Source organism: Anneissia japonica, unplaced genomic scaffold (genome assembly GCF_011630105.1).
Source record: "Anneissia japonica isolate Jap-2015-1 unplaced genomic scaffold, ASM1163010v1 scaffold585_len4108843_cov191, whole genome shotgun sequence".
NCBI classification, from domain to species: Eukaryota; Metazoa; Echinodermata; class Crinoidea; order Comatulida; family Comatulidae; genus Anneissia; species Anneissia japonica.
Window position 1 is genome coordinate 983,927 of NW_022716829.1, and position 13,685 is coordinate 997,611.

At 34.9% G+C, this 13,685-nt stretch overlaps 1 protein-coding gene across 1 annotated transcript in view; it reads right to left on the bottom strand.

Annotated features, from left to right (window-relative positions):
• The window catches only part of LOC117109849 (gamma-tubulin complex component 5-like), a 17,406-nt gene extending 3,725 nt beyond the window's left edge, over window positions 1-13,681 (bottom strand). Inside the window, exons 1-16 of the mRNA XM_033252293.1 lie at window positions 13,480-13,681; window positions 12,120-12,226; window positions 11,559-11,670; window positions 11,060-11,156; window positions 10,530-10,615; window positions 9,359-9,588; window positions 8,116-8,205; window positions 7,533-7,626; window positions 6,509-6,681; window positions 5,690-5,895; window positions 5,152-5,368; window positions 4,756-4,915; window positions 3,383-3,537; window positions 2,156-2,246; window positions 827-947; window positions 443-600 (exon numbers count right to left, since the gene is read on the bottom strand). Coding sequence (XP_033108184.1) covers window positions 443-600; window positions 827-947; window positions 2,156-2,246; window positions 3,383-3,537; window positions 4,756-4,915; window positions 5,152-5,368; window positions 5,690-5,895; window positions 6,509-6,681; window positions 7,533-7,626; window positions 8,116-8,205; window positions 9,359-9,588; window positions 10,530-10,615; window positions 11,060-11,156; window positions 11,559-11,670; window positions 12,120-12,226; window positions 13,480-13,554 — 2,172 coding nt within the window. The 5' untranslated portion in view covers window positions 13,555-13,681. The remainder of the gene's footprint in view (window positions 1-442; window positions 601-826; window positions 948-2,155; window positions 2,247-3,382; window positions 3,538-4,755; window positions 4,916-5,151; window positions 5,369-5,689; window positions 5,896-6,508; window positions 6,682-7,532; window positions 7,627-8,115; window positions 8,206-9,358; window positions 9,589-10,529; window positions 10,616-11,059; window positions 11,157-11,558; window positions 11,671-12,119; window positions 12,227-13,479) is intronic.
• Between the last annotated feature and the right edge of the window lie 4 nt (window positions 13,682-13,685).

Consider the following 13,685-nt stretch of genomic DNA (forward strand, 5'->3'; position numbering starts at 1 on the left):
CAAAAATTGTCTGGGATAAAAAAAAAAAAAATATATGTACTGTATTTTATATTATTAGACTCCAAAATCGATTAAGCCTTTGAAACCCTTAAATTGCCATAGTTTTCTGGGGGATTCACACACTGGACCACTTTCGAGAGATTTTGAGCGATGTCAAGATGCCTACTTATGCTCTTGTCAGGGAATAGCCCTATCACCCTCCACCTGTTAGGGACATCAGACGAGTAAATTCAAGCGCCACCCCTGAATCTAAGCGTTCTAGGTTCAACACTAGGATTTTTTTTCCACACCTAAAAATTAACTACATTCCCTAAGCCTCATAATGAGACATGGTTTACACAGAGAATCATTCCATAGTGCAATTGGAAATCTCACATGCTTTTGTAGATAAAAGAAGTAAATAAAATCTTAGAAGTAATGTACAAATGGGATTTTTACAAACCCTTGTCATGAGGTAGACATGAAGGCTGTTTAAAAAATGCATTAGATTCATTCTCATTATGAACATCTTATGAAACAGATCTGACTTATCCGTATGTATCAAGAGTACTGAGCTTCTATCATCACCATCAGAGTCATGTATACTGGATGGGCTTAAATCTATGTACAAAAAAAAATTGTCCACAAATTTACCAAACTGATATATTGTGAAGTAATAGAACATAGTGATAGCTCATCATGATAGTCATAGTGATAACCCATAATGAAATGAATATATGATGACATTATTTATTTATTCAAATATATTTTATGAGAGTGAAAAAATGTAAATAGTTGAAAATATGAAATGATAAACTACAGCTAAATAATATAATAAACTTAATACCTATAGGCCTTAACTGATCCAGAGCATATTTAGCTCTTTTCACTTGAACGAGGAAAGTGTGAATCTGGTTGTATATTTTCAAACAGCTTGGGTTGATTATGAGATTAACAGGCCATGGAACCTAAACAAATAAGAAAATTATAAGTTTTAGGGAAATATCTTATCAAAAATATTACAAATAATACTGATAATGAGACAATACCGCAGGCAACAAAAGCTAAAGACAAGAGTATTCATATTAATAAATATTTTTTCTTGTTCCAGTAGAGAGAGTACAGAGTAACCTTTAACACTGTTCAGATGATCAAATTTTCTTTGACAAAAACTGTTGTATGCCCATATATAGTCACGATATGCCTATATATGGTCGATATGATGTCATCATGACCATATTTAGGCATGTCACATGTGTTTGTCAAATAAAACTTCATAGTCTGGACAGGGCTTTACACAGCTGCTTCAGGTTATCTTGACATAATTTCACCTGAATTCAGATAGACAGGTGAATTTTAAAAATTTTGTTTATCCAATAACAGATCTATTGTTGGTACAACACCACCTGAACACAGGATTGACGTCAGAAGTAACACCCCAGTCTACTTGAAAAAGTGAATGGTTTCCAAAATGTAATAAGAGTATTGTTATGTACACTCGTATTAAATCAACAGAGGGTTTTAAAAAAATCACCCTTAGAATTTTTGTGGTTATAAGTCCGTATGTGTGCTGTGAACCACAGAGGCTTACAGGTTTGGGTCAATTGGTCGCATGTGTCTTCAGGTGTACATTCCAAATTACCACCAACCGTCTTGTGTGGCTTTGAGCATTGAGAAGAAACAGCAATGTTTTTGTTTAAAAAAATTATATATTATGTATGCTGATGAAATTATAAAGTTGAACGTGCATCATAATGACGGGACGGGAGCTGTTTTAAGTTGTCAACAAAATTTGGTTCTTAACAGGATTTGGAAAAATGACCCTTTGACTGGAAGGTGACCATTTTAATAATAGAGACAATAATATTAAAAAATAATAATGTCGACCACTTACACTCTTAGATTGAGAAAGACAACATTGATATTGTGCCTTGCCAATGGACACAAAGGGTTAGTTTTAAGCTTAAAACTCTTTAATAATCAGCGCCTTGAGATGATTTTATTGTACAAAGGCACTGTAAAAATATCCTACCATTGCCATCTTTATATTGGACGCCTCCTGAAACTTTACAGCTGTGCCACTTGCTCCGCACGTCTTTCTCACCAGACTACAAATTCACTACCAAACCTTATAATTTTTATCAAAACAACATAATTTTCAACGACAGATACAGACCTTGTAGTGAATGGTGAGACCATCAAGAGCATGGATCGGTTGGCTAGCTTTTTTAGATGTCAACTTTACGTCTTCTACTCCAGCTGTCAGTCTGGGGGAATTAAAATGTTTAGGTCACAAAAACAAGCTTTCAGTACCATAAAAATCCATGAATAACCGTTTGTAAATTTATTGAAGGCTGCTGCAGGTGAGCTATGGTCTCGAGTCTGCTGTGTTACGAGGTAGTCTCCATGGAAACGGGATGGTCTCCCGCACTCATGTGAACAAGCAAAAAGTCTCCCAGGGACTAACCCGTCTTCCGCAGATTCATGATATTTGTATGTTCATACTAGACTCTATTATCAATTGTCTCCTGGAAGTCAGCTTGATGGGTGGGGAGGGGGTGGTGGGTTTCCACACGCAGCAAAATAAAATTAGATGTGTTAAGCAGATCGAAAGAAAGTGGCTTCTTCCAACTTGGGGTTCCAGTATGAAGCTGAGCTCAAAATATGCCACCAGACACAAGAGCAAACAGCTTGATAAATTGCTATTCATGGCCATTTAAGAAGCTGTTTACTTCTGCGAGTGTAAACATTTAGAAAATGATTTTTTAAAACTTGTAAGTTGGTTGACTAGTTTGTACATAATACAATGCACATATTGTCATGACCTCTGTAAGCTTATTACACTATTACCCCATTCGTTGGCGCATATGGCTTAGGACCATACAATAATATTGCGTGATGGTGGCTGAACCTACTACAGTAGACACCCAATTATACTCCAAGGTGGATAGAGACAACTGTAGGCAAGTGCCTTGTCTAAGGACACAAGTGAAATGCACTGCGAAGGTTTGAACTCTGACCTCTTGGATGATAGCCTGAATCTCAACCATTAACAACTGCTTCCACTATGTATATTTTCAAATATATAAAAGGCAAAATAATGAAAAATAATAATGCTGTGGGAAACAATGGCTGGATCTTGGTAGAGATACAAATTTGATAAGCTAAAAAGTAAACACAAGTAAATAGCCAGAAAAAGAACCAGAGCTTTCGGACAACACTAGTCCTTCCTCATACATGTATATATATTTTAATTTTTTGTATTAAAGTATGACAAGACACCTTGTTATTTTTATTGCATGTTAACTGTACTTAATTTCATAACAATCAAAAATTATCTTATTTTATTTTCTTATTTTTTACTGTTATTATCTTAAGTTACTGTGAATGATACTAAGCCCACCTGTTAGTTTCATTTGGGTATTTAGCTTGTAATGCTTCCTGGAGTTGAAGGTTTAGATAAGTCAAATCCTGCCAAGGCTCATTAAATCTCAACTTATCAAAAAGATTGGAGTAAAAGTCATACATTGTATCACCAGCTTCAAGTAGGTAGAACTTCTGTAATAGATTGAAAGGTAAAAGGCAATATAAGAGATGATTTACATACTCTATTTATTATTTTAAAAAATAAATACCTCTCTTGACTAATGCCTCCCTCGAATAAAAGCCCCCTCAAAAACCCTTCCGGGGCATTTATTCGAGGGAGGCGTTTATTTATTTAATTTTTTTAATGGATACGTATATACCTTAACACCCCTTAGTTTCACTGCAAATATGGAACAACAACACATATTTACCTTCAAAATGTGCTATTGCATTATCATAAAGATGTATTGATCCAAACCAGGTTAGAAAAAATTTTACTGGTGTAGAATATTAAGTGAATGTGTTGAGAATGATGTTGCTTCGAATTAGTTTTGTTTAGTCATTTAGAGGGGTGTTTATTTGAGAGGAAAAAAAGGGGGTTATTCGAGGGAAGCACTAAATGAGGCTCTGGAAGGGGGGCTTGTTTGAGGGGGCCATTTATTCAAAGTGGGGCGTTTATTCAAATAAATACGGTAAGCTATATCACTACAATCAGTATCCTCACTACCATCCACCAAAATCATCTTTAGTCATTACCATCTTCTACCACTAACACTATCATCTTCTCCATCATCATCACAATCCTCTCGCCAAAACAACCCCCTTGCTGTTGCTTCATTCCTTCCACTACCATAGAGTACAACAGTCGTGTCGTCACAACACCAGGTGGCACTTTTTGTTGTCAACCAGATGTTGGTTACCGTTCATTACGCCTGAATGACTTCATAATCTTAATGGTTTAGAATAGGCTTTCTGGAATGGACATTTTAAAACCTAATAATTTACCATCAAAATGTACTAAAAACACAAAAGCTTGCATTATATTAGTTATCAAACACACATTTAATCATCAATTGAAATTTACAAAGAAAAACTAAGATACAACATCTTAATAATTACGTTAGAAATTGGGATCAATGGTTTGTGAGTGGAGAAAATGGCATCGGTTGAAAGCATTTTGTGTTGCCGATTGCAACGGAGTAGTATCACATGTTATCGTGATGTAACACTGCAGTACTCTATGTATAATCATGATCACAACCATAATCATCATCGCAACCATCACAACCACACTCCTTTTACTCATTTCATTTTCATCCTCATCTCCATCATCCACTGTATTCATTATCATTTTCACCATGATTACGATTGTGAGTTTATATTAACCCTAAGTGATGAGTTTATATTTACCCTAAGTGATGTGAGAAAATCAAGAAGTTTGTAGTCTGTCCGAAACAGTTTCATGAGCGACTGACATGCTCTCTGACATTTGACCTCAATGAATGGGTACAAGCATCGATGTAGCATCAGCTGTATGGGTTGTAGATTCAGATCAGATATATTTACGACCCTAAAGGGAATAACATTAGTTTGAAAGATAGAAAGTTTACAAACTGTTTAACTGAGTTAATATGGATTAAAATAAATAATCTGCAAAACATTATAATTTATTTCTTGAGGTAAAACAAAACAGAAACTGCAAGATTCACAAAATAGTGTAAATATATGTAATAAATTATTTTTATGCCATTAATTATTGTTATAAATATTTTTAAGAACTTAATTAATATAAGAATGCTTGCATACTTTTCTTTAGGCTTTGAATTTTCAACTTTGAACCACTCTAATGAAAAGAGTTCCATAAAACTTTGATGGAGAAAGATATCTCCACATGTTGCTGTCCATGGTTCCCTCTGTACTGGTTCAGATGTCATTTGCTGCTGTTTATCACTACTTGTAAACTTTTCCCCAAATGTCTGCTGGAGTGATTCCATAAAATCTGAGTAGATGGAAAGCTGACTACCTGAAAAAAAAAATGATGGTAATGAAAGTGACATATTTAGGAATCCTGAAATGGGTGGTGGTTGGGGTGGGGGGCTGGTGGTGGAAGTTCAAAATGAAGTCGAAGTGCTTAATGATTAGGACGGGGGTGCTACCACACAACATATGGTAATTTGAGCAAGTATTTTTTTGGGCACGTGCCCCCACCCCCCGCACGCCTAGATACACCAGTGGGTAATGATTGTTAATGTGGATGATAAATACTAAAGCTTAATTTGAAGAAACACTACAGCTAGATTCTAAAAAGTATTTAGAAAAATACGAAGCTTTGATTAAAACTTACTCCTTATTGACCCAGAGAGTTTACCCAAAGCTTCTATCAGCTGCATAGACTTGCCAGCAAGAAGGACTTGTTCAACGATGGGCTCTAGGAAAGTGGGCACACCACTGTGAGACGACGATGCCACATCAACACCATTCTGGCAACGAGTCTGAAGGATATACCCCTCTGACCAGAACGTTTCACTATCAATTTCAACTTCTTCATTTCTACAGGAGTGGAAAACGTGTTTAAATTTAGATACATTCATTTCGGCATTTTTATTGACTTGCATCATATTATATATTCATATACATATCTTTAGTTTTGTCTACATGATTTCATTTTTAATTGACAATGCTGCTGCTGATTATTTATTTATTTAAGCACACAACACATGCACCAAGTAGTGTCAATAGCGAAATATATCACTGCCCTACTTGTAGATGGTACACACATGATGCTTTACACAAACTAAATCTCAATATGAGGTTTAGGCAGTGGAGTTGTTTCAGTAGTGAGAAACAAATCCTGCAACATTGATAGAAATTGAATCCAGGACCCTTGGACTGGAAGGCAAGCATACTAACCACCAAGCTGTTCAACTCCACTGATGTTACTCTGTTGCTGATGTCGCTGCTGCTACTAATACTGCTGAATCTATTGTTGCTGCAGGTGTACAATTCAGCTTTGTGTTTACATCTTTGGTTTTGTGAATAAAGTTTGTGGTTCCTGGTTTCATTTTTTTACATCTTTCTTTCATGTGGTGTCATTATGTTGAAAGAGGTGAAAGAGATTTGAAATAATATAATTGAAAATAAAGTAAATAACTGATCAAGGTACCTTCTGATCAAGAATTCCTGTGAGTGTGTTGGCAGAGTTCCCTGTGAGATCCAAGTATCAATGATGTTCAGATATGGTTTAATAGACTTTAACCACACAGACAACATAATATTCTTCTGTAAATGAAAAAAATTAGTGTAGAGCAGTATTGATTTACTTTCATGAAATCGCGATTATCTCAGCTTCGTTGTGCGAAATTGTGTAAATCTCCAAAAGTGAGTCATTTTCATTTTACTGTTACAGGTCACAGATTGTGATTAGAATAAAAGTGTTTGGTACCATTGTAAAGCAAAAATGTTTTTAGTTCTTGTAGTATACATTGCATCTCAATTTGATCACATACGCACTCTCAACATGTTAAAAAATTTGCTTCAACAAATGAAAATATTCTTTCCATTGTACGAATACAAAACATTCATTATTTGTTTTATAACACACCTTAAAATAGATCGGTTCGGCCTAGACTTAGCTAGCCTGGCCTAACCTACCTAGGCCTATCTTGGCCTAGGCCTATCCCCTGCTCAAAACCTAGGACTAGGCTAGAAATCTGGCGGTTTGCATTTCGGAAAATACAAGCCGAATTCCACACACATTTTGCACAAGTTTGAGCTAGTTTTTGAGGCATCATCTACGCAATTAAAATACTTTACAGCTGTTTACAGTAAACAAAATCTCCGATACATCGCACATGGTTAAGACAAGTTTAGCAAGAAGTTGGCCCGAGAAAGACTATAGGTGGCGTGACATCATTTCATGGATTTAACCCTCTGGAAAAAATCAGCCCCGCGTCTTTTTAACCAATCAAAAGATTGTATTAGGTTGAAGTCATTTCGTATCCGTAGGCAACATGCAATGGACGATTCCGATGCAAAAAAAATTCCCCAGGTTGGAACAAAATTTCAATGACAAGCATCGAAATGGGCAAAATAACTAATGTCACGTGGTACAAAATCAACCAATCAAATAACTGGAATCTATTTGTGTGTTATAAAAATCAATATTTACAACAAATATTAGTACTTACAGGTGTCAAGTGAGAAACTTTAATATCAGGTCTAGGGGTCAATATTTGATCCTTGACCTCATATGCATACGAACATGGACTGCCCATTAGTATCCTGCAGTAATAAAGTAATTAAAAAAGTATAAATCATATCTTAGAATGACTACAAAATACAAAAAAATGGTTAAATTTGATACAGTACGACATCCCTATAGATTTCAATCATGGATAATGTCAAAGAGTATAAATAGAACAAGAGAGCAAAGTCCCGTTCGTAAAAACGTCACGCCTGTGTAGGACGCCCACTAACGGTTGTATGTTCTTTTTATTACCCAGTGCAGCGCTGCGCAGCGCGGTAGAAGTACGCCCGCTATAAACCCAGTAAGCAGAAAACAAAAGTACAGTATCTTGTGGAGAACTGATAAACAGACAAACCAACCGTGCGCGGTGGAGTACTGGGTAATAAAACACATACAAGCGTTAGTTGTCCTACACTAGCTGCGTAGGGCGTATCGTTTTTTTACGCTCTCAATGAGCGTTGTTGGCTCTCTTGTTTTGTCTCTTATTTATACTCTTTGATAATGTAGATATCTTGACAAATTACCACAGAGTTTCCCTGATCAGCTGAGTTTCTGTGACAACACGCATGTTAGCAGCAACGTGTATAGGGTTTACATCACTGGCATAAGCATCCCTATTAAGAAAATATGGAAAGAACAAATATATGAATTCTATATCGATGTTTAGATTTGTCATTCATATCAAGGTTTTTGCTTATCAAATCCAAGGTCTAGGATTCAATTTTACAAATTCACATTAATTGTCTCACCAAGATTCCCAAAGTCTGATAGATTTGGTTATTGAGAACAGACTTTCCAGAAATGGTTACTGTAAACTATATTTGTGGCAACTGACAACAAGCCAAACCAGTCACTCCTCACTAATCATGTTTCAGCGATAATGACCAAAACATGCTCCAAATTATATTTTTTGAGATGCCTTAAGAATATTATGGATTTGATAGCAATGAATTAGCTATTGTATACCATACTTATGTTAGGCCCATTCTTGAGTATGCTGATGTTGTTTGGCATTCAGGTCTTATATGTAACCTTAGTAACTCTATTGAAACCATTCAAAAGAGAGCTTGTCGAATCATTATGGGATGTGACTATTGGTTATATAGTGAGGCATGCACAAAGTTGAATCTCTCTTCCCTTGCTGAGAGGAGAGTATCTTATTAACTCAATTTTTCTGAAGGTCTTTCTAATACTGAACATTCAGTAGATTTATTACCACCTACTGTACCAGATTTCAATTAAATGGCCGAAACCTACGAAACCTTAATAACATTTCACGCTAAGAATCTCATACAAAACCGTTTTCTGACAGTCCCTTTCCTTACTTTATTGACCTTATGAATAAGAATTTGTAAAATGAATGAGATCCCCTTCTCTCAGATAAAATAAGATTAAACTTGATTAAACTGAATCAACCCTTTGGTTTTTTTTATGTATATTTTAATATTATAAATGATAATAATAATCTTCCATTTTAATGTAAAGTTTTATCGTATTTAATTTCATTGTTAATGTCATTTTTTATAATAATTTTTGATGATGATGACAATAATTATCTTCCATTTTAATGTAACTTTTTATATGTTTTATTGCCATACCCTCGTGTAATTGTAACTTGTAACTAATTTGGTTATTGTCCACGAACTGTTAAAAATGAGGAATTTGAATTTAGTGAAATAATATATCATCATTTCTGGCATATATCCCCCTTCCCCACCACTACCCAATATTAAAAGTCAAATCAAAATAGAGGGCAGCATTGCTTACCATACGTTTGCTACATTAGCTGCCACATACTGGTTAGGTACTGTTGTATCTACTTCACCATTCCAGTACTGAACAACTACATTTTTTTCTAACCAATTCCTACAGTCTCCTGCACCAGCCCCTAAAGTTGTATTCAGCTGTGTTACTATACAGCTTGATTTTGTGACTGATGTATCCTCAATACCAGTATCTTGCTGATTGACATTATCCTCATCATCCTCAGACCATTCCTATTTAAACGTTTTAACTCTCAAATAATTCAACAAAAGGTATAGCTTACCACTCCTAAAATATTTAATAGTTTTAAATCAATTAAGTTAACTAAGTGTTTAGGTTTTTAGTTTGTAGCACTATATACGTTTTTTCGAAAACATTGCCCCAATGCAGAAGTAGATAAGAGTCTACATTTAAAATATAGATACAGTATTATCCACTCAACTAGGGCCATTGGAATGTTTATCTTTCTTAGACATAGTTAATATTTTTTTACAACAAAAAAATTAAATTGACAATTTTTATTCATTTTATGTAGATATTAAATGCCACTGCCATCAATATTTTGTTAAATCATTCTCAGGATTATTGAATATAATTACCATTATGGCAATCAATTATGGTTGTAATCTTAGATTTTGCTGTATTATCAATGCAAATAGTAGATTTAGTGGTCTTTGGCACCTCTAACACATATCTATGATGGATGGATGGATTTATTCAGTGTAACCAGCAAGGATAACCCACCAAAATCTGAAGAAGACTTATTTCTAGTGGGGCCTTTCTGGTGGTGATTGGGCAGTACACTGGGAGACAATCCCCATCTCTTTTCCAAAGAGTGTACTGTACAGGACCAATAGCTTAACACCTCATCTGAAAAAAACAGTGTGCTATCGCAACTTGCATTTCAGCAGCCCTTCAGCTGAAATAGGCCTACAAGAAGAGAAGCGATGGGAATTGAACAAGAGACTAAGGTATTTCTATGATTTAGCACACGTACAGTGGCTACCACCAGTTTAGCCGACTGAGCTAAGCTGCTTCTTACATCAATAAGCCAATCAAAAACAAGGGAAAGTCAGGATGTTTTATTCTCCCCAGGTATAGAAAGACGAGTATAGGCTTTGAATAGTGTTAATTAATTATATTTAATCAATATGTCAATCAATTATAACTTTACCTCTGGGGAGTCAGGATAAAGATGTTGGTCATCTAATTCAAGTCCTTCCAAAAGGTAACTAGTCCAATCAAATTCTGGCTCTTTTTCTTTAAAGAAAATGAATGGGAGGGTAAAATATTAAGTATTTGGTTGATGAAAGAGGATACATACATTTTTGCATTTGTGCATTACATAGTGCCATCCCAAATTTTTCTGCATGATTTGTTGTACATTGACAAATAATGTTATTGAGCATTAAATATTGAATTTGAAACATGATGCCAATAATAAAATAACAATATAATAATAGTAAAAATATTCTTAACACCATGCCTTATAATTGTCTTATTTCATCTAGAACAAAGCACATATTCTCTATCCCTTGTTCTATATTATACTGTATTGTTAAGAAACCACAACAATGTTTCGTATTAAGCAGTATTATAAACTAATTATGCGGCTAGTGAATTCTGAGCAGAAACAAATACATTCCCCATCATTATAAATAAGTTACTAGCAACTCAATGAATACTCAGTCTTGAATGAACTACCAGTTTCTTCAGCCTTTTCTTTTTCTTGGTAATCATTCTCTGTTGGGGTGTTAGCAAGACAAACCAGAAGGGAAACAAGGCCATAGTGTACATCAGTCTGAAACCAAATTAATCAGTCTTTATTATTAAATATATTCACTATAAAAAAACAAAAACAATTTAATTGAGAATCCATGAACAACCAGTTCAGGCTCTGGCCATTGCTCATTCAGAACACAGATTAATCTTTAGGGGAAAAAAAGGAAGATTGTATGCCACCGTATGCTTCATTTATTTTATTGCATTTAACGTACCTTGTGTATTATGTTACTTTGTTATATTACCTTATTTCTGCATTTAGTACTAGACCCTACACTCCGATCAGCAGCTATGGCCCAGTTGGTTTACGCATTTTATGTCTTTGTGGCACATAAGTTCCTAAGCCACCAAACTATAATCAACTACAGATCAGAAAACAACAAACTAATAATATAAGAAGGGTATAGAAGGGATAAGTTACCTTAGGGTGCTGTGTTGTTCTTGATATCGGTGAGTGTAAGAAAGTCTTAAATAAACGTTGCAATGAATCTGCTTTCTGACCTCTTGAGTGGACTACCAATTTCTGACATATTCTGAAAAATTTTTTTTTCAAAAGATAAGAGGTTGTGACTTAAGATGGTTTGAACTTCATAAAACTAAGACAAAAAACACACAATTTGTTTACTTCTTGTCATCTATAATACAATTATTACAGCAAAAAAACTGTTGTATGACCATATATAGTAATGATTTGCCTAAATATGGACATGATGTGATGTCATCATGACCATATTTAGGCATGTCACATGTTTTTATCAAATAACTAATTTTATAAGTGTGGACAGGGCTGTATGCAAGGTTTAATCAGCAATCTAAAAAAGTTTAGTAATATTAATATGCATCAATGAAACTGAAAAGAACAAAATGTTGGCTTTTACATTTGATGTTAACTTATTTTCTGTCATGTCATTTACTTAGTGGATGCAAATGGTATGAGTCAGAGAGTCACAAATATTGATGAGTACAACAGCACAGTACCTACCCTTTAATTTGTCGTTCCACTTTGTGACTATCTACATCTAAGAAACGATGAAAACGAAAATTGGACAATACAAATTGGAGACAGGTATGAAAGTTCTCAGACTTTTCCTGTGAATTAAGGAAACATAATGATCAAAAAGAAAATTAAATATATGAAGACCTGCTCCTATATTTCTGTTGTAAAACAAAATGTTAAAGCTTTTCTTCATTGACATAATATAAGAACTCATGTTAAGATTATAAAGTAAAAAAAAAACTACATGATAAAAAACTTGATGCTACTCGAGACTCGAACCAGGGCTCCAATGGTACTGGTGATGAAGAATGTGGAAAATTCTAACCATAAATAGGGCCAGGCTAATATAGAACCCATCTATTTACCTTGTTTTGCATAAATATGTTTTAAATATAGGCTGATGGCGAAGATTTTTAATGAAGGATTTCATGAAAATTTTGCATTGAAACTAGCTGTAACTAACTAGGCCTAGGCTACTGTAGCCTCAGAAAACGCCTTAGAAAATGTGAAAATCTGTGTTAGGGCAAATAGAAAAATTTATTAGATCATCACTGTGTCAAAAATTTTGGAAATATTGATGCGGGAATAATTTTATAATGTCTGATTTTTTCACCGGAATATAGGCCTAGTTTTGGATAGGCCAATGAATCACAGGGCAGTTGTTTAAATGAATCCACTTCGAAAAACAATGTCATGTTCGTTCTGTTCATGCACACCCCCCAGCCCCACCAACCCTCCATAATTTTCATAATATTTAATATTATGTTATGTATCTTTGACTTTGTTATGGTATCTGATTGAACCAAGTTTAAAGAGGATCACAGATCGGAAACCGACAACTATTACTTGGCCTAGTTAGGTAGGCTAAACTATAGACTAGGCCTAGTCTAGCTCTAGTCTCTAGAGCCTACGCCTATCGAAGCCGACCGGAACAGTTTTAGTCTTACTACAACAGACTAGACAAGGCGGTACTAGATATTACTAAGTTAAAACAAACCTAACATCTGTCCCCAAAGGTTTTTATGCATTTTCACCTCTTCCCTGGAACCAACTTCCCACCGCCATCCATTCGTTTATAATGATGTAATGTAATGATCCAACTCTTTCTGAATTTTAATTTCTTCTTAAAACTTACCTTTTTCCAAAGTTCATACTTTTAAACGTTGTGAGATTCCGGTAAAGAGCGCTATATAAATGCTTAAATATTATTATTATAATACGGTGGGCCGCCTAGGCATACCTCCTCTTCACTATATCCTCCTAGCTAGGCTAGGGGTGATTCTTCTAGGCTAGGTAGGTAGGCCTTGGCTAGTCTAGGCCTACCCTAGGCCGAACTTGTCCTTACCTTAAAGCCTGAAAGTGATTTGATTAGCTTTTTTACGTTAGTTTCTATTTCAATTGTCATTAAAATCGGAGCCATTGCGGAATGCCATATTATTTCTCGTTAAAGGAAAATAAAGTCAATTTTTTATACAACTTCCCCATCGCTGATTTCAATTTGTATTTTCCGCGAAGTTGTTGTTTGCCGTCCTCTAGCGTCCTCGTGTTTGT